The following is a 20,418-nucleotide window of genomic DNA, read 5'->3' as shown; positions in this document are numbered from 1 at the left end:
GGAGAAGAGAAGAGTGAGGAGGGAGTTAGAGGTGACCCAAATGAGATGAGGTGGAATCAATAGAGGAGAGAGTGGGCTATTCGGTAATCTCTTCCTTATGTGCACTCCACAACTGGACCGCTCAGAGTTGTTCACAGAGTTATACAGAGAAGAGAAGAAGGAAGAAGGTGGCAGAGGTGGCCAGGAGGATAAATGGGGGGAATGAAAAGGAGGGAGACAGATCCAGCCAGTAATCAGTTCCCTAAGTGTTCTCCACTGTCTGGAACACACAGAAATTCACAGAGTTGGGTAGAGTAGAGAGGGGTTAGGGAGGAGACACAGGCAACCTAGTGAAGAAAAAGGAGAGTCCAAAGGGCAGTTAAGCCAGTAATCTCTCTCCCTAGTGAAAAACGGGTACTGAAGATTGGGTTCTTAAAGGTATAAAATTGGTAACAAATACATAAAAGCAAAAATTTTAAATCTAGAGTAGAGTTTGGAATTTCAAAAATATGATGTTAAAGAAAAGAAGAAGGAAAAGAAAGAGAGAAAAAACAAACAAACAAAAACAAACAAGGTCGCAAAAATTATAAAGAAAATATAGGTACAAAATTGATAACTAATACCAAAAAGCAAAAGTTAAAAATCTAGAGTAGAGTTTGGAATTTCAAAAATACAATGTTAAAAAAATAAGAAGAAAAAGAAAGAGAGAGAGAGAAAAAAACAAAAAAGAACAAACAAGCTCGCATAAATTATATAAAAAAAATACAGGTACAAAATTGATAACAAATACCAAAAAGCATAAATTAAAAATCTAGAATAGAGTTTGGAATTTCAGATATACAATGTTATTTAAAAGAAGAAGAGAAAGAAACAGAGAAAAAGAAAAAAAAATAAAAAAGGGTCACAGAAATTATATAAAAACAAAAACAAAAACAAAACTATAGGTACAAAATTGATAACAAATACTAAAAAGCTAAAATTAAAAATCTAGAGTATAGTTTGGAATTTCAAAAATACAATGTTAAAGAAAAGAAAGAAAAAGAAAAAAAAAGGTCAAAAAATTATTAAAAAAAAATATATATATGAAGTTTGCTTTAAAAAAAATAGGGTCTTTTTTTTTTTTTTGCAAAGTAATCGGTTATAAAAGTGGAAATTAAAGGAATAATAGAGGACTTAATATATATATATATATATATTTTTTTTATAGGCTCACTTGTTCAGTCGCACTGAGGGGAGGTAGGGAGGGATGCTGCAAACAAATAACACTGGCGTGTGCTCGCAGTGCCTCAGCCACACTGGGTCTGCCCCCCGTTCACAGCGCATGTAGCCTCTCTGCCCACGCTGCTCAGGCTCTAGGTTGCTCCGCCGCGAACCATCCGCCGCCGGCCCTGGGCTGCCTGTACTTCCCAGGTCCAAGCCGCTCAGGTTCAGGCACTCGGGTAGTCCTCAGAGGCGCAGACTCTCGGTTGGGCCTACGTTTTGTGCCCTTCCCAGATCTGAGCAGCTCAGGTAATGAGGTGTTTTGCGCGCGCGATTGCTGCGACTTATTGCCTCCCCGCCGCTCGGTTATCTAGTTGTGCACCGGCACACCTTCTCAGGCAGATGTTGACCGTCCAGACCCCCAAGAAGTTTTAGTTAGCAAAGAAGCCTGCTTACAGTTTTATAGATAATGTCTCTCTGGGGCTGCGATTGTCCCCTTCCAGCTCTGGCTGCCTATCACCGGAGGGGGATGGTCTGCCTCCGGCTATCTCTGTTCAGTCCTTTATTCCGTGCGCGGGCCTGGCGGTGTCATAGGTTAGGGCTGGCTTTTTGCGTGGTAGATATCCCACAGTCTGGTTTGCTAGCCCAAATTATTTCGCTCAGATAGTGCTCGGGGTATTCAGGCCAGATTCTTGCGATGCAGCCCGCGCCGCACCTCCCTGCCCAGCCCCTGCTTGCTAATGGCGTATGCAGGCGTCTGCGCTGCTTCTCCGCTGGGGGAGTTACCGTAGGGCTCTCAATGTGCGGGTTTTAATTATTTATTTTTCCTCCCTGTTATGTTGCCCTCTGTGCTTCCAAGGCTCGGCACAGATTCGGCAGTGAGAAGGTTTCCTGGTGTTTGGAAACTTCTCTCTTTTTAAGACTCCCTTCCCGGGACGGAACTCCGTCCCTCCCTCTTTTGTCCCTTTTTTTGTCTTTTATATTTTTCCCTACCTCCTTTCGAAGACTTGGGTTGCTTTTCTGGGTGCCTGATGTCCTCTGCTGGCATTCAGAAGTTGTTTTGTGGAATTTACTCGGCATTTAAATGTTCTTTTGATGAATTTGTGGGGGAGAAAGTGTTCTCCCCGTCCTACTCCTGCGCCATCTTAGCTCCTCCTCTCTCCTGCTTTCTTGAGAAAAGACTCACACCTGTGTTGTATTTGTTCATCAGTGATCCATCCACTGTGGAGTCCCTACCTCCTGTACTTTGACTTAGTCACTAACATGGGATTCCAGCTGCCTAATTACTGCAGGAAGATGTCAAGACTGAAGACACAGATGACTGATCAAACAAGGAGAAGCTGGAAGGGAGTTTAGAGAGAAATGAATACAAATTATTGGTAAAATGAAGCTTTTTTTTTTTTTTTTTCCAGTGAAGGATCTCAAAACTCTCCCTATTGCTTGTAAGCTGTATCATGCTTCTGAGAAAAAGCCATGATGAAAGAAAAAATGTGGAAGGTTATTTTTCTGTACGTAGGAGCTCTTAAGTATAATTCTATGTTCTTCATTAGTCTGTGAATGCCTAGATTTACTCATCTTTGTGGGCTCAGGTCAGCAGCACAGCTCCTGGAACTTGGAATCGCTCAGAGTGCACTTTTTAATGAATTGAAAAGGACAAGTTCAGAAAGAAAAGTAAAAAGATGGGAAAAAAAAAAAAGGAAAACAGCAGTAATACTAATTTCTGAGTAACAAGTGTTTTAATATATTATAAATTAAGAAAGGAATATTCCCTCTTTGAGCTGTGTGATTATTCAGGTGCTTGTGGTAGCTCTCCAATAGAAGACAAGTTCCTTAATGCAGGCCCTCTGCATTTATGGAGTGTTCACTTGCTTATCCATGGGTGTATGAAAAAGGGCAGCTAATTTGTTCACTGGGCACCTTTTCATCATCTAGGGGCAGAAGTTTCACCTGTGTCTAAGATGGTCACTACAGTTACTGCCAGGTCTTGTGGTCTCATATAAATTGTAACGAGTCAAACTACCTGTCACTGTGGAGTGAATATCACATGTGGATGTTGGGACTGGACCTGCAGGTGCCGTGTGCACATGGAGCAGACACCGCATGTGTGCCTGTTGGGGGAGAACGAGGGATATGTTTGTAGATTTAGAGTTTTAGCCCATCCTGACCACATCATAGAGTAATGCTCTATGACAACATGACTGATTTAATAAATGAATCCTTCTCCTTCTCTCTCAGTGGTGTTGGTCACCCTGAGTATCCATTCTCTGAAGAATATTGACTCTCAACTCTCACTGAGATTCTTCAAGAATTTCTTGCATCACTTTTGTACTTGCTGGAGGTACTTAAATGAAGTGTCTGAACTTTTGAAAGCTTGCCTTTCCTTTTTTAAAAATAAAAAGTTTATGAAACAATAAAGACTTCAAGTAAGACTCTTGTTTCTGATCATTAAAGTAATACCTCCAAATTGTAGAAAATTTGGAAAATAGAAGGGACATGATAGAAAATAAAGATCAGTTGTGTTTACCCATTTAAAAATACTTACCTTTGGTATATTTACCTTGTGGTTTTCCTAGACAAATATGTGCATTTGTTTACTTACAAAGACAAATCAACTTCAATCGACAGGTTGTATACTTCTTTTGAAACTTAGCATAAGTATCTCGGTAAGCTAAAAGAATGATTTTAAAAAATCAGGTGTTGCATTTTGCTTCCTATAAAGTAGCACATTTTACTCATTTATATAATTTCTTAATTGTCTGCCCATGCTTAGCATTTTGATGAATTCTTACATATTTTGAGTTTGTTCATTGGTCATTCAGCAAAACTTTATTGAATATTCTTCAGAAAGACATTGTTTCATCAACAAATGTCAATAAGTGAAATAAATTCTTGAGCTTTTGGTCTCGTGGAGAATGAGACTGTGAATGGTATCAGGAGAATTTAGCTGTTAGAAATGGGTATGTGTCTGTTGAGATAGTTCTGCATAACATCTTGCATTTCTGTATGTCTATTAGGCAGAGACATCAACTACCCTTCATCCCACACAACTTTTCATTTCTACAAAACAGCCTTGAAGATAGAGACAGTGGTTCCTGCATTTCTCTGGAACAGAAAATGCTTATTCCAGGAAGGAAGAGTGTTCATGGAACATTTAAGGGCCAGAAAGTCTGCTCATGTGTGTGAGTTTAGTGAGGTGGGGAGATCCCTATGGGGCAGGGGGTCATTGTCACATAGGCTTTTAAAGGACTTTACTGTGAGGGAAATGGAGAAGGATACTTCCAGAACCACTGCTCCTCGGGCCACTCTCTGATAGCTGATGGCCACACTGGCCTGTCCAAATGTCCTGCCTGTCTGAGCTGGCTCTGTACCCTACACTGCACACTCTGCCCAGCATGGGTGGCCCTCACCCTGGGGGGAGTAAACGGGATCCAGAGGCCCTGAGGGGGCATCTGTGGGCTGGGGGACACACGGGCTGCCCAGTAAACTGGCCAAGTCCTGAACAATGTCCAGCTGCCTCCTTAGCCTGTTCCAGGAGCATAAGCGGGTGCGTGTCTCAGGAGAGGAGTCAGGTTCCCGGGCCTCCTGTGCGTCCACCTGGGTTCACAATAGCTGCGGGGCTGCGACCTCACGGGGTCGTCCCAGGGCTGCAGTGCCCAGTTTGTGGTGTGCACGGGTCTCTCCAGGGAGGACCTCTGAGTCCCTGTCCCCCCTTCTCATCTGGGGCCCTCTTGTGGGCTCAGTCCTGGTCTGCAGGCTTCTCTTCCCTTCCCACCCAGCTCCATGGGGATGGTTCTTTACAGCCTTGGTGTGGAGGAGTCTTCCTGCTTGTGTTGTGTGTTTTCAAGAGATGGGACCCACTAATGTGCTTCTGGGGGAGCTGAGCTCAGCGTCCTCTTGCCCACCTGGAGCTCCTCCCCAGGACAGTGTGTGAAACTCACTATGCTCTAAGTGTGGCCCCTGTGATTGTGCAGGAAGAGTCGGTGCTGATTTCTTTTCTTCCTTTCATGGATCAGGCTTTTCTAGTAGGGCAGTGGTAAAGAATCTGTCTGACAGTGCAGGAGATACGGGTTGCATCCCTGATCCAGGAAGATCCACTGGAAAAGGAAATGGCAGCCCACTCCAGTATTCTTGCCTGGAGAATACCATGGACAGAGAAACCTGTGGGGTCCATGGGGTCACAATAGAGGGGTCTTGACTTAGCGACTAAACAGTAACAAAACAGTTTCATGGCTCATGTTTTTCTCTCTTTTTTCCCTCTCTGTCTCTTTTTTTAGCTTTGTTGTTTCACCTTTCTTTATTGTATGCCTTTTCTCTCTCTCCCTCTGTGTGTTCATGACTGGGTACTTGAAGTACAGCACACCCACTGTTTGCATATTTGTACCACATCCAGTTTGTCCTTCACTAGCTGATGTGGTATGTCCCTGTTCTGGGGTCAGCCCAACAGGAATCTAAGGGAAACTCAGGTCATTTCTGAGTCACAACTTACCTGGCCCATGAGTGGCTTTCTGATTCTGGGAAATTTATGATTGTTTTTGAATGCCTTACTATACCCCAAATCCACACCCCAATTCCATCAGGGCTTTACATGGTCTTGTGTGTGTCTCTACCCTTAGTCCCTGGCCCTGGCCCCATGCATATCTATTCCCCCTGCAGGTGTAATGAGCCACTCCAGCTGCTTTTCAGTTCAAGCTCAGAGTTAAGTGAAACGGACACCATTTTCCTGGCAAACTCCAAGTAGTGGAGAATATTGCACATAAGGATTTCTGCAATGAGTCTGCTTTGAGGGAGGCAGCGGGGTGCTGCACCGCCACCCTTTACAGATCAAGATGGCCCTGCTCAAGTCAGGGGAGAGGTGAGTGTGAATAAAAACATACAGAAATATCCTTCCAGTCTTTTGGCTCTTCCCTAGTTGTACGTTCACTTTGTTGCTGTAGATGTTTTTTTGACTGGTTCCCAGAACTCCTACGACATTTTTCAGCTGCTTTCTTTTTCCATACTTCCCTTTGCAAGGGAGACTTCACTCCTCCTAGCTCACTATTTTGCTGACATCACTCTATGTGTTAAAATGAATTTTCCTTCACAACATTTGCTTGTACCAGTGCATCATCGTTTCCCTTACTCTTCCTAAATTTGTTGCAATTTCAGTTGTTTATCGGTTTTTCTTTTATGAATAATGTTTAGCATGATAACAAACTGTGTAAAATATGTATTGGTTACATTATAAGAGTACCCTAAAAAGTTGTGTAACTTAGTTCAAGGTATAAACACTCAAGAGTCTGTTTGAACCTGCACATGGTATCCAAAAACTGTTAATAATTGACATCAATAAACACTTTGCCAAAATGCCTGGTTTTGGTATCCTTTTCAGAATTTCACCTAAGGGCTTCTCAGGTGGCCCAGTGGTAAGAAATCGCCTGCCAATGTAAGTGACTCAAGAAACTTGGCTTTGATCCTTGGATCAGGAAGATACTGTAGTGTAGGGAATGGCAACCCACTCTAGTATTCTAGCTGGGAAATTCCATGAACTCTGGAGCCTGGCAGGGTACAGGCCATGGGGTTGTAAAAGAGTGGGACATGACTTACTGACTATACCTTGACCACCATAGGTGTATAAAGCAAAATAATTTTGCTGCTGGAAAATTTAAAAGGCAAATTTGGTTTGTTTCACATTTCGATTCTCTATTAAGAGATTATATTTTGGAAAATGCTTAATAATCAACACTTCTTAATTGTGTGATTAGTGTGCCTTCCTATACTATGAAATACTTGTTTCAATTGATGTTTCATCAAAAGTGGGCTCCATAATTAGAAAAGTGAAATGACTGGTATGTGGAGGTTTCTGTGTAACATTTGGCCAATAATTGTTTGGCACATTTCATGATTATATAACTGAAGTTATTCTGATTAAAAAATAAACTACCAAAGTAATTGGCTTCATTTCTCTTCTTACTCTATGGGCATTGGTTTAATCCTCTCCTCCTCCAATGTATCTGCTAACATTGGACAGTCAGCTGGGGCGTTAACTTCCTGTTATTTATAGCCTGTGAAGGCAGAAGAAAAGATCAGTCTGCTTATTCAGAGGTGAAACAGGTAATGGATCCCAAAGGCCAGAGAGTGAAGCTTAATGATGGCCACTTCATTCCTGTCCTGGGATTTGGCACTGCTGAAGCTAAAGAGGTGACAGAGGTGGTTTGGGGTTGAGATATAAATAGTAGTGGATGTAACATGAGTGGAAGGGACTTGGGTTGTCAAGCACTGAGCACCTGGCTAGCTCCTCTAGCCACTAACCAGGCTAGAACCATGTCCTGTGAAAAGAGAGAGAGTATCCAGTTTTCACTTTGCATCAGGGTCTGAGGCTGTGCTCACCTGCAGATTACTCTGGGTTTCCCTCCAGTTTCTGTCTCTTTCCCAGCTTGGCACAAGAGGTGAGACTCGGCTGTCAAGATCACTGACTGTCAACTGCTTTGCTTTGAGGGCGATTGCAATGGCCGGTCTCTCTGTGTATTTCATTAGTTACAGAACTCTTACCTCCTTCAAAAATGATGTGACCCAGAGAAGTATTTGAGGTGGAAGTTCCTAAGGATGAGGCGAATAGGAACTAATGGGAGAGAACTGCTTCTCTACTGTGGGGTGCCTTGTAGGTGCCAGGCAAGACACTCCAGTTGTGTTTTGCCTTGTACTTCAGTTGCTCCTTGGAAACTTCTTCTAATGGAAAATATGGTGTCACTTGAGGGGATAAGCTACCATCTTACAGGCCATGTTGTGTAATGCATCCCTTGGGTGTTGTAATGTCTTTTTATTAAAGTGTAGTTTTCAGTGCTTGGACAGAAAAGGGACTAGCAGACAAATCTCTAGACCTGAAGCCAGAAAGTTTGCTGTCCATCTTGTCTTTAGAGAATGTAGTTGTGACAAATTCTGATCCCGAAACTTTGGGTCTCACTTTTATCATTTGGAGAACAGAAGGAAATATTCAGAGGCATTTTGGAAAGAGAAGACAGGACATTTTAGTGCCAAGTAGGGTGCAGGGAGTAAAGTGTCCAGGCTAGTACTAAAGTTTACTGGTCCATTCCTAGTATATCCCTGAATACCCAAGTGTTTAAGAAAGACCAGGACTGAACCCAACAGAGAGCAGTTGCACCAATTATCTACCTCCTTGAAATAGAAAAGATTCTGACACATGAAAAAGAAATAGAATATTATTCAGCATTTTAAACAAAGTTAATACTGCCATTTGAAATTACACAGGTGAACTGGGAGAAGTTTAGCTAGGTGAAGTAAGCCAGAAATAAAAAGACAAATACTACATGATGTCTTTGTGAAAAGTGAAAGTGAAATCGCTCAGTCGTGTCCGACTCTTTGCGACCCAATGGACTGTAGCCTACCAGGCTCCTCTGTCCGTGGGATTTTCCAGGCAAGAACACTGGAGTGGGTTGCCATTTCCTTCTCCAGGAGATCCTGACCCAGGGATCAAACCTGGGTCTCCTTCATTTTAGGCAGACACTTTACTGTCTGAGCCACCAAGGAAGTCTCTTTGTAGGTGGAATCTAAAATAGTGGAACTTATAGAAACAGAGAGTAGAGAAATGAAGACCAAAAGCTGGAGATAAATCTGTGAAAAATGGAAAGATGTTTGTCAACAGTCTAGACCTTCAGTGATACAATGAATAAGTTGGTGACCTGATGCACAGCACCGTGACTATAGTTATAAATAATGGGTGATACCCTGAGATTTTGTAGAGATTAGATCTGAAGTTTTCTTATAAACCCCCTAAAGTAAGGTAAGTGGAGTGATCTGCTAAATAGCTTGATTTTAGTGATCATCAACAATGAACACTTATATGAGAACATCACTTTTTATACCTTGAATAGATACAGTTTATATTTGGTGTATTCCATGTAGCTTTACTGGTAGACAGTGGTCTTAGAAGCTTTCACCTTGCTTCTTGATGCTTTTTGTTATTTAGTTTTTCAGTTACTAAGTCATGTCTGACTCTTTGTGATCCTATGGATTACAACAGTCCAGGCTCCCTGTCTCTCACTATCTCCTGTAGTTAATGTCTTTACCATGTACCTTATACCTTTTTTATTTTGCTTCAAGAATCTTATAGTATAAATCACATTCATTACTACAACTTAATGCTGAGTCCTTTGGGTCCACTGAACCTGGACGTGGTCTTGGAGTCCTCTGATGCCTGTGATCGACCATGGATCATTTGGGATGTAAGGGTTACTGGGTGGGTATTTAAAATCTGACCAGGAATGTTCAGGGAAACTGTCATGGGTTCAGCACCAGACCAGAACTAATCAAAGATATGAAGAAAAGTTGATTCTTTGGAAGATCAAAGCTTGCGCTAGCAATCTCTTAATCATGTGGGTATTCAACTTCTACCTTTGTTGCTTATGTAGGTTCCTAAGAGTGAAGCTCTGGAAGTCACCAAATTTGCTATAGAGGTTGGGTTCCGCCATATTGACTGTGCTCATGTGTACCAAAATGAAGAGCACGTTGGCCAGGCCATTCGAAGCAAGATTGCAGATGGCACTGTGAAGAGAGAAGACATATTCTACACTTCAAAGGTGCTGCATGTTGTGTGTTGAATGTGTGTACTAGTGAGTGTGCCCAGGTCACTATTATATAATAGGATCATGTTTGGTGAAGAATTGATTGGTGAACTATGCTTCTTGGTATAGTCTTAAGGTATTAGAAATCCCTGGTGTTCAATGTTTAAGACTTGGCACATTACTATTATGGGCTCCCATTCCATCATGTGTCAGGGAAGTAATATCCCATAAGCCATGCAGTAAGACCAAAAGAAAATTTCCTAAATTTTTATTAATAAAATTTCTATTTTTTAATATTTCAGCTTTGGTGCACTTTCCTTCGACCAGAGTTGGTCAGACCAGCCTTGGAAAAGTCACTGAAAAATCTTCACCTGGACTATGTTGATCTCTATATTATTCATTTTCCACTGGCTATGAAGGTTGGATATATGTGTGATCACATCAATTTTAAATCTTGTGTTAGAATGTGCGTCAACTTACATGGATGGTTGAATTAAGATTTTTCTTAGTAGATTGAAAGGATGATTACACCAGAGTAGAATCCCCCAAATAATCATTTGTGATCATCTTTTTACTGAGCTTCTTTAAATCTGTTACATGCCCCCCCAGACAAAGGAGTTAATAATCCAAGACTCTCTGCCAGAAAAACTTGAGGCAGTAGAAACAGGCAAGTTCTGTACACAGTCTTGATTATGACTCCTGAGTGTCTGGGGATTTCATGAACCAAGAGTTTGGTGCAGCTGTGGTGAACATGGGACTGCCTCATATTGAACATGATTAGTTTATCTTGTCTTTCACCCTTGAAAGGTTAGCAGATTTGGTGCTGTTCCCTCTGGGTGTGTCTAAACTTTGTACCTTTATAAGGAGTTGGGAGATATTGTCTAGTCTTGCTTGACTTTATGATGAGCTTTGTAGACTACACTTAGTCATTAAGAATGGTTTACTTAGAAATCTTGATTTCTAGTTATAGAAATCAACTCAAGCCATCTAATGCAAAATAACTTAGTGGAGTATGTAGGTGGCAAGTCCCAGACACAGAGAGTTTTGAGGATTCTCAGGACTCCTCAGAAATGTCTCTTTTTTCTATCCCTTATAAGGGGATTACTTTATTTTTACTGAACATTTTCCATTGGTGGAAAATATGACCTTGGGGGCATTTCAAAGCTCAGGGTCATAAGCATTTGAGAGCACATCTGGATCTTTCACATTCCATATCATCCTAATGAGAGCCTTGCTGGTTCACATGCCTGTCCTAGGGCATCTAATGCTAGAAGGGTAAAGGAAATTTGATTATCTAGCCCAGGTCTAGTTTACAAGTTTTATTTTGGAAACTATGGCATGTAAGTTACTGCCATTCTCAGATCAGAGATATTTCAAAAGAACCAAGTACAGGGAACAGAAAAAATTAACAAGAAGTCACTGGAAGTCCCTTTTAGGACATGGAAAAATTATTGCAACATATAATAAGTGTAAGAGATTAGAATAAGCCTCCCTCAAAAGACATTGCTTACAACTCCATACACAAATCACTTTGCAAATATTAGTATGTAGAAAGTTGTAAAGCTACCTCATAGAGGTTTAATTCTTAGTGCCTGGCAGCCTGGCTAAATGTGGAGAAATTATTTTGTCACATCTCTAATATATCTGCCTCTGTTCCAGCCAGGGGAGGAATTATTGCCAAAAGATGAAAATGGAAAACTGATAGGTGATTCGGTGGATCTCTGTCACACGTGGGAGGTGAGTCCAGGGAGGAGAGAAACAGAGGAGGATCCAGGAGAGGGGGAAACTCCTTCATTTCTGCTACCTGTGAGAATGGGCTGTGGACCATCAGACTCGGCAGTTCATGAATCTAAGGGCTGGGATGCTGGGTTTGTGGCGAGGAAACCATTGCTGAAATGTTCATAGAAAAGAACGGAGGAGGAGAATATGGGACAGTGTAGACAGGCATCTCTTTCCTTCCTTGTGATATGTCTTCTCCAGGGTTTTCTAAGGAGGAGTTGGTAATTCTTCTTCGATCATGACCTTCTTCTCCTTTTTCCTTTCTTAAAATCAATGTAAATTCTTGACATGAGACACTTTTTACAGGTTTTTTCCCCAGCATTTATTCTTGGTCTATCACTCATTTCAAACGACTGTTCACCACCTCTCCCTCCCAGGCCCTGGAGAAGTGTAAGGATGCAGGGCTGGCCAAGTCCATCGGGGTATCCAACTTCAACCACAAGCAGCTGGAGAAGATCCTGAACAAGCCGGGGCTCAAGTACAAGCCAGTCTGCAACCAGGTGAGCAGCTCGGCTCCTCTTCCTCCTGCTCTTCAGAACCTCCTTCTTGCGCTGGAGCCTGATGTCTGTCTGTCCTCCCCTCCTGTTCATCCAACCTTTGTGGGACAGAGGATTCTAGAGAGTAGAGTTGCTGTCTGGATAGTGTGAATAGAAGCCCAAATCTGATGTAGTCAGATTTGATGTATCTATCTGATGTAGTCTGGATGGAAAAGGTAGGGAGGGCATCCTGCTAAATTGTGGGTAGAACCTAGAACTAGAGGTAGGATGTGTTTTCCTGAGATTAAAGGATGACAAGATTGGACGGGAAAGTGCCCTGGAATGAACTTTGTGTACGAAGGAAGCCATGAAAACATTGAATGGGAAGTAAATTAATAAAGTAACCAATCAGCTGAAATGGGTGGTGAGGGTTTGTGTGGGGTTCTGATGACTGAATCCTTAGTCTTGGTGTCTCAACATTTATGAGTCTCAACAGGGAGCACAGAACAGAAAAATGTGCTGGAGATGATGAAATTCATCCAGGTTAGAGGGTGAAGTTAAAGGTTCAAGGTGATGCTAACAGAAGATAAAACATTTACCAGGGAATATCTACTCAAATATAGAGTACACCTTTTGATTACTCAACTTGGACTGGTTCTCCCATCCATGGTCTGTCATAAAATTAACTGTATAAACACACTTTTCTCTATTGTTCTCTAGATGTTGATATTTCCATTTTACATTTAATGTTGCAACCTTTCCTTTAGGCACTTAAAACTTTTAATCTGCCTCTGTCATATTAATATTACCTTTTCAAATAATCTGACACTCTTCTCTGTTGACATTCTGCAGGTGGAATGTCACCCTTATCTCAACCAGAGCAAACTGTTGGATTTCTGCAAGTCACATGATATTGTTCTTGTAGCCTATGGTGCTCTGGGATCCCAACGAGTAAAAGAATGGTATTGAATCCTACTGAAGACAACTGGGAGTTTCCTTAAAATTCAATTTTTGATGAGCTATTTAAAAATACAGTACCCAGATAACTCTTATAAGCAAAGGGAAGTGAGGGGACAGATGGAATATTTTCTTCTATCTTCCTATCACCCAGCCATTTTTCTACATTGTATTAGCTTGTAGACTCATCATTAACAGATATCTGCATTAAAATCTATATATAATCCCCTAGTTGAAACCAGAAACACAAGCTTATGTCATGATTTATATAGATATTAACTAATAAAACATTTCTAAAAATAGAAATTCCAAGCCTCACTTACCTTATGTCTAAAATTGGTATAATACTATGCAATTCTCAGGTCTATTATGATAGAAAAAACTAAACTTGAACGATTTTTGTATATATCTAAAGAAGAGTGGTGACAGAATAGATTTCTCTGATTTTGAGAGTACTCAGTGTTTATCACTTAGGACTATTCACTTAGGAAAGTGAAAAATTTTAAAAATCCCTGTTTTTTTCCTTCTGTTCTCTGTTCATGGCCTTGATTATAGAAGAAAAACAACCTCTGAGAATTAAAAAAAAAAAAAAATCCACGACTTTAGCACTCCTGGTCTCAGGTCAATAATGCATCCAAATAACCTGCAGAGCTTTGTAAACACAGAATGGGATGTGACACAGTTGAAATGCTGATTTAGTTTGTCTTCAGCTAGCCATGGAATTTTTATGTCTGACAAGATCCCAGGTGATACTGATGATGCTGGTACACTTTGAGAAGCACTGGTATAGAGAGGACCTACTTAATCTGTTTGGGAAAACTACTCACAAACTGCATACTTAGGCTCAGCTCCTCTGGATTTCTGAATTTTCTTCTAGGGTGAACTTGAATCTCCCCGTTCTCTTGGAGGACTCAGTTCTTTGTGCCATTGCCAAAAAGCACAAGCAAACCCCAGCTCTGGTTGTCCTTCGTTACCAGATACAACGTGGGGTTGTTGTTCTGGCCAAGAGTTACAACAAGAAGCGGATCAAAGAGAACATACAGGTGATGAGTGGGGCTCTGGGCTGAGGGCTTCTATGGAATATCCTTCATGAGGGTCATTCTTTGTCTGTCTCTCAAGACTTTCCTTGAGTCAAGATGAATTACCTGTTCTTCCCTATGCATGAATGACTTGTGTGTATTCCTGATGGTTTTCTTTTCCTGCTGTGGCAGCAGGAGAGGTGGCCTCCCTGAAGAGGGTTCAGTTCTGTTCAATTAAGTCACCCAGTCATGTCTGACCCTTTACGGCCTATGGATTTCAGCATGCCAGGCTTCCCTGTCCATTACCATATCCTGGAGCTTGCTGAAACTCATGTCAATTAAGTCGGTGATGCCATCCAACCATCTCATCCTTTGTCATCCTCCTTTCCTCTTGCCTTCCATCTTTCCTTTTGATGATTGTAGGGGAGCAAGTGGTCTCCCCATCCTATTCCTCCACCATCTTAGGACTGCCTCGGCCCTTCTCTTCTATTTAACTATTCAGTCCTTTGTACTGTGTTCTTAAAATTGAAAATAAGTGTTCTTTCTCAGAATGGTACATTCATCTTTAAAGATGTCTTGACTGCTCTTGACTGTTCTTTTATTTAAAATTTAGTATCACTTTACTGATTTCCACAAAAGAATATTGTTTAACTCCTTGGATCATGCTGCACTGAAATACTAGATCACTCTGGAGAAATGTATTTCTTTAGAAAATTGAGCTTTTCTTTTCATGACTGTGATGTTAATTTTTAATAATTTGCTGTTCTTTAACATTTTAAACACTTTTCATAACTTTCTCCACTAAAGTGTCAGTCGCTTCAGTTGTGTGTGACTCCTTGTGACCCCATGGACTGTAGTCTGTCAGGCTCCTCTGTCCATGCAATGCCCCAGGCAAGAATACTGAAGTTGGTTGCCATTTCCTTCTCCAGGGGATTTTCTCAACACAGAGATCTTCTCCACTAAGGCACTGACATATAGGTTTTGTTAGATTTATTCATAGGTAAGAAGTAAGTTTGAAATCAGATTCCTGATAGGCTTTCAAGGGGGAGCCTCCACCCACGCTGCTTCAGCTGAAAGCTGTCACTCTTAGGGCGTGTTGGGAAGACGAAATCAGTCTAATGTTAGTTCAGGTTCAAGTATCGAGTTAGGAGTGTCCACAGCAGTTTGTTTGGAAAAAGATTTTAGTTTGTTTCCTGTCGCAAGTGATTCACTTAGAAAGATAAGGGATTGATACACAGTAATGTTAGTGAGGTGGACAGAGTAGGAGAAGGTGTGGGAAGGAGAGGTGAGAACTCAGCAAGGGTCCCAGGTTGTTCTACTGGAAGCTGAGGACAGACACGGCTTCCCTGTCCCCTCTGTCTCCAGCCAGCTGGAAAGTCCTCCAGTCCCCAGGGGATGCTGGCTCCCTGAGGGAGAGGTTAATGTGATTGTTCCTTCCTTCCAGGTGTTTGACTTTGAACTGACTCCAGAAGACATGAAAGCAATCGATGGCCTCAATAAAAATAAAAGATATTATGAATTTCTTGTGTAAGTGACTGTTTCACAAACACAGTCGTTTTTGTTTTTGTTTTTTGTAGCAGAGAGGTGAGCAGGGGAACTAAGATTTTTAAAAGCTTAAGTCTAGAAAGACAGTCCTTATTTCCAGAGTAGGAGTGAGCCAGGTACTTCCTGCAGACCTCAGCCCAGAGGTTTCCTTCAGGGCTCCATCCTCGATCAACAGAAATTGATTGGGGACCAGGAGAGCCCATCAGTAAAATTCCCACAGTTGACATTGTGGTGAATAAATTCACTACTTTGTGCCCCGAATCCCTGAGCCTAGTGTACCTCCTCTCAGAGCCCAGGGAGCCAGGAAACACAAAGGGCACAGTGCCTGCAGCCCACTATTCTTTCAGGGACCAGTGAACATGTTTAATTGTTAATTCTTTTTACATAAGGAAAAAGAATTAGTTATTATATAAGAATAAAATAAGACAGTTATTATTATTAATAATAACTATATTATTATGAAGCCAGATTTCATAAATGAGTCCATCTCTTTGTCTTCCAGTGGTGTCGGTCACCCTGAGTATCCATTCTCTGAAGAATATTGATCAACTCACTGTGGTTCTTCGATAACTCTTTACTTCTGTGGGGTGGTGAATATTTTTATGCTTGATGAAGAAATTTAAATAAAGTGTCTGAACTTCTGAAACCATGCCTTTCTTTTTAAAAATAAACAGTTTATGAAACAGCATAGACTTTAAAGTAAGAATGCTCTTTCTTTCCTGTCATTGAAATAATACATATATATGACAGAATATTTAGGTAGAAAAGGGAAAGGTTAGGAAATAAAGATCAGTCATGTTTACCCATTCGATAATACTTACCTTTTGTGCATTTACCTTGTAATTTTCCTAGGCACATATGTGCATTTTTTTATTTACAAAGACAAATAAACTTCATTCTACAGATTGTATACTTCTTTTGAAACATAGCCTAAGTATCTTGGTAAGCTAAAAATATGATTTAAAAAATCCAGTATTATATTTTGCTTCCTGTATAGCAAGTAGCACATCTTAGTCATTTATGTAATTTCTTATTTGTCTGCCCGTGCTCAGCATTTTGATGAATCCTTACATATTTTGAGTTTATTCAGTGGTCATTCTGAAAAACTTTACTGAACATTCTTTAGAAAGACATTGTCATATCAACAAATGTAAATAAGTGAAATGAGAAATGTCTTGAGTCGTTAGTCTCGTGGAGAATGAGACTGTGAATGAAATCAGAAGAATTTAACTGTTAGAAATGGTTAAGTGTCTGTTGAGATAATTCTGCACAATCTCTCCCATTTCTGTACTTCTGTTAGAGGTATTAATTACACTTCATTATACACAACTTTTCATTTGTACAAAACAGCCTTGAAACACAGAGAAAGTGGCTCCTTGCATTTCTCTGGAACAGGAAACACTTATTCCAGGAAGGAAGAGTTTTCATGGAACACTTAAGGGCCAACAAGTCTGCTGATGTGGGTGGAGTTTAGTGAGGTGGGGAGACAGGAGCTAAAGGCAAGTCAGAGAGCTGGTGGGGCAGGGGGTCCTTGTCATACAGGCTTTTAAAGGACTTTACTGTGAGGGAAATGGAGAAGGATATTTCCAGAACACTGCTCCTCAGGCCCCACTCTGATGGCCACCCTTGCCGGGGACCAGCCCCGGCTGATCCAGGGAATTCGAAGCGGGGACGGCGTCGGCGAAGATCAGGAAACAATTGCTTAATTAAACGTTAATTAAGGATATAAAGAGTAATAGAATGAGGATAGCTCAGTAGGAAAATTCAGTGGAGAAAAGAGGCTGAAATAAGGATAGCTCAGTGAGGAAATTCAGTGTAGAAAAGAGGCTGAATAATTCAGCCAGAAGGTAAGAGAAAGAACGACATGGTGAGACCAAGTTTCGGTGAACAAGGCCCGCACTTTATTTTCCAAAGTAGTTTTTATACCTTAAGTTATGCATAGAGGATAATGGGGGAAGGGGTAGAGTCATGCAGTAAGCCAGGCTTTCTTCCTGCAAACATATCATATGCAAAAGTTTAGGTGATTTGCATCATCTTCTGGCCCGGAGGCCTTTTTCTCTAAAGGTGATTATTCTCAAGTCAGGCGCCAGCCTCCAAAAAGCATTAGATAAAGTTGCTTCCTACAGAGCAAAGGTGTGGTGGGCTATAACAAGAAAAAGAATTAACTCAAGGGTCCCAGGTTACAAACATTAAAGCTACTACTTACACCAACTATATTAATCAATACACTGCCAGGGACACAGCAGGTAAGGGATATGGAAACTTAGCAGCAAACATTGGCCCAACAAGTGAAAATCCCTTCACCAATACAATTTCTAATCAATCTTTTAACTACTCAAAAGAATCTGTGTTTAGACAGTTTAGAACATCTCCTGCCTCTCACAGTTGGGAGGCTCTGAACAATCACATGTGGCCGGAAAAACCTATTCAGGCAGGCTAGAGGATTTCCAAAGGAGTTTGTAGGTTAAACACTGTCACACCCAGGAATTATTAACTGGAGCTGTAAGCTAACTCTTTTTTCAGAGAGGTCGTGGGGGACAGCCCCCCGTAAAGTCAGAGGTGTAGGTGAAAGCACAAAGCAGAAAGTAGGCAGACTCTGGCTTTGGGGGTAGATTGCTCGAGAATTTCCAGGGAGACTCCTGAGGCTTGATCCCGCCTTTGCGTATGCCAAGCCTCCTTCCTCATGACCTTTGCCAGAGGCGCTCGCTCCCCACACACCCTGCCCTATCCAGACATCCTGCTGGTCTAAGCTGGATCTGTACCCCCCAACTGCCCACTCTGCCCAGCATGGACGGCCTTGCCCCAGGGGGAGTGAACTGGATCCAGTGGTGCTAAGGGGGCATTTATGGGCCAGGGGGCGCATGGGCTGCCCAGTGAACTGGCCGAGTCCTGGGCAGCATCTGGCCGCCGCCTCAACCTGTTCCTGGAGCAGGAGTGGGTGCATGTCTCAGGAGAGGAGTCAGGTTTCCAGGCCTCTTGTGGGTCCCCCTGGGTTCACAGCAGCTGTGGGGCTGAGACCACTCAGGGTTGTGCCAGGGCTGCAGTGCCCAGTGTGTGGTGTGCATGGGTCTCTCCAGGGAGGACCTCTGAGCTCCTGTCCTCCCCTCCTCATCTGGGGCCCTCCCAGGGGCTCAGTCCTGATCTGCTGGCTTCTCTTCCCTTCCCACCCAGCTCCATGGGGATGATTCTTTACAGCCTTGGTGTGGAGGGGGCTTCCTGCTGGTGTCGTGTGTTATTAGGAGATGTGACCCTGATGTGCTCCTGGGGGAGCAGAGCTCAGTGTCCTCTTGTCCACGTGGAGCTCCTCTCAGGACAGTTGTGACACTCACTGTGAGCTAAATGTGGCTCCTGTGATTGTTCAGGAAGAGTTGGTGCCGATTTCTTTTTTTTCCTTTCATGGATCAGGCTTCCCAGGTAGGGCAGTGGTAAAGAATTTGCCTGCCAATGCAGTAGATGCGGGTTGGATCTCATCCAGGAAGATCCACTGGAAAAAGAAATGCAGCCAACTCCAGTATTCTTGCCTGCAGAATCCCATGGACAGAAAAGCCTGTGAGGCTACCGTCCATTGGGTTGCAATAGAGGGGTCTGACATAGCGACTAAACAGTAACAAAAACTGTTTCATGACTCATTTTTTTCTCTCTTTTTTCCTCTCTGTCTTTTTTTTTTTTTTTTTAAAGCTTTCTTGTTTCACCCTTTCTTTGTTGTACGCCTTCTCTCTGTCTCCTTCTGTGTGTTCATGACTGGGTACTTGGAAAAGCACAGCACACCCACTGTTTGCAGATTTGTATCACACCCTGATTGTTCTTCACTAGCTGACGTGGCATGTGCCTGGTCCTCGGCTCAGCTCAACAGAAAACTAAGGGAAACTCAGGTCATTTCTGAGTAAACAACATGCCTGGAGCGTGAGTGGATTTCTGATTCTGGGAAATTTATGATTGATTTTGAATGCCTTACTATTCCCCAAATCCACACCCCAGTTCTATCAGGGTTTTACATGGTCTTGTGTGTGTCTCCACACTTGGTCCCGGCCCTGGTCCCATATTATATCTAGTCCCCCTGAAGCTTTAATGAGCCACTCCTGCTGCTCTTCTGTTCAAACTCAGAAATAAGTGAAATGGATACCAATTTCTAGGCAAGGCACAAATAGGGGAGAATATTGCACTCAAGGATTTCTGCAATGAGTCTGCTTTGAGGGAGACAACAGGGTGCTGAGCCACTGCCCTTTATAGATCAAGATGGCTCTGTTCAAGTCAGGGGAGAGGTGAGTGTGAATAAAAACATACGGGAATGTCCTTCCACAGTTCTGGATCTTTCCTAGTTGTGCATTCACGTTGCTGCTGTAGATGTTTTTTTGACTGTTTCCCAGAACTCCTACGACATTTTTCAGCTGCTTTCTCTTTCCAAGAGGTACTTCACTCCTCCTAGCTCACTATTTTGCTGACATCACTCTATGTGATAAAATGAATTTTTCTTCACAACATCCCCTGTACCAGTGCATCATGATTTCCCTTAATCTTCCCAAATTTGTTGCAATTTCAGTTGTTTATAGGTTTTTATTTTAAGAATAATATTTAGCATGAAAACAAACTGTGTAAAATATGTACTGGTAACATTATAAGAGTACTCTAAAAAGTTATGTAGTGTAGTACAAGGCATAAATACTCAAGAGTCTGTTTGAACCTGCACATGGTATCAAAACATTGTTAATGATTAATGCCAATAAACACTTTGCCAAACTGTCTGGTTTTAGTGTCCTTTTCAGAATTTCACCCTAGTCAGGTCTGTAAGGGCTTCTCAGGTGGCCCAGTGGTAAGAATTCACCTGCCAATGTAAGTGACACAAGAGACTTTGGTTTGATCCCTGGATCAGGAAGATACTGTGGTGTAGGAAATGGCAACCCACTC

The 20,418-nt window shown here is 42.0% G+C and overlaps 1 protein-coding gene across 3 annotated transcripts; it reads left to right on the top strand.

The window, feature by feature from the left end:
* Positions 1 to 7,226: 7,226 nt before the first annotated feature.
* Positions 7,227 to 16,201, top strand: LOC113903413 (dihydrodiol dehydrogenase 3-like). 3 transcript variants are annotated; one of them, XM_027559505.1, is made up of 10 exons: positions 7,256 to 7,356; positions 9,277 to 9,412; positions 9,585 to 9,752; positions 10,040 to 10,156; positions 11,397 to 11,474; positions 11,894 to 12,016; positions 12,845 to 12,954; positions 13,827 to 13,992; positions 15,413 to 15,495; positions 16,016 to 16,201. In XM_027559505.1, exons 2-10 carry the CDS (start codon positions 9,383 to 9,385, stop codon positions 16,056 to 16,058), a joined length of 918 nt encoding a protein of 305 aa, XP_027415306.1. In that variant the 5' UTR covers positions 7,256 to 7,356; positions 9,277 to 9,382; the 3' UTR covers positions 16,059 to 16,201. The 3 variants fall into 3 exon arrangements, 2 of the variants coding, with proteins under 2 accessions (XP_027415305.1, XP_027415306.1); XM_027559504.1 differs by lacking the exon at positions 9,277 to 9,412 and having other exon boundaries at positions 7,230 to 7,356; XR_003514106.1 differs by lacking the exons at positions 9,277 to 9,412; positions 12,845 to 12,954 and having other exon boundaries at positions 7,227 to 7,356; positions 16,016 to 16,199.
* The last annotated feature ends 4,217 nt before the right edge of the window (positions 16,202 to 20,418 follow it).

The sequence above is a fragment of the Bos indicus x Bos taurus genome, chromosome 13 (assembly GCF_003369695.1).
Source record: "Bos indicus x Bos taurus breed Angus x Brahman F1 hybrid chromosome 13, Bos_hybrid_MaternalHap_v2.0, whole genome shotgun sequence".
NCBI lineage: Eukaryota > Metazoa > Chordata > Mammalia > Artiodactyla > Bovidae > Bos > Bos indicus x Bos taurus.
Note: the sequence above shows the minus strand (reverse complement) of the source record. Positions and strands in the feature narration are given on the sequence as shown.

Bases quoted from the DNA above. Each gene is read 5' to 3' on its own strand.
- LOC113903413 (XM_027559504.1), top strand. From the start codon at position 7,273: ATGGATCCCAAAGGCCAGAGAGTGAAGCTTAATGATGGCCACTTCATT. The intron at 7,357-9,584 runs GTGACAGAGGTG...TTGCTTATGTAG, and splicing joins GCACTGCTGAAGCTAAAGAG to GTTCCTAAGAGTGAAGCTCT. The intron at 9,753-10,039 runs GTGCTGCATGTT...TTAATATTTCAG, and splicing joins ACATATTCTACACTTCAAAG to CTTTGGTGCACTTTCCTTCG.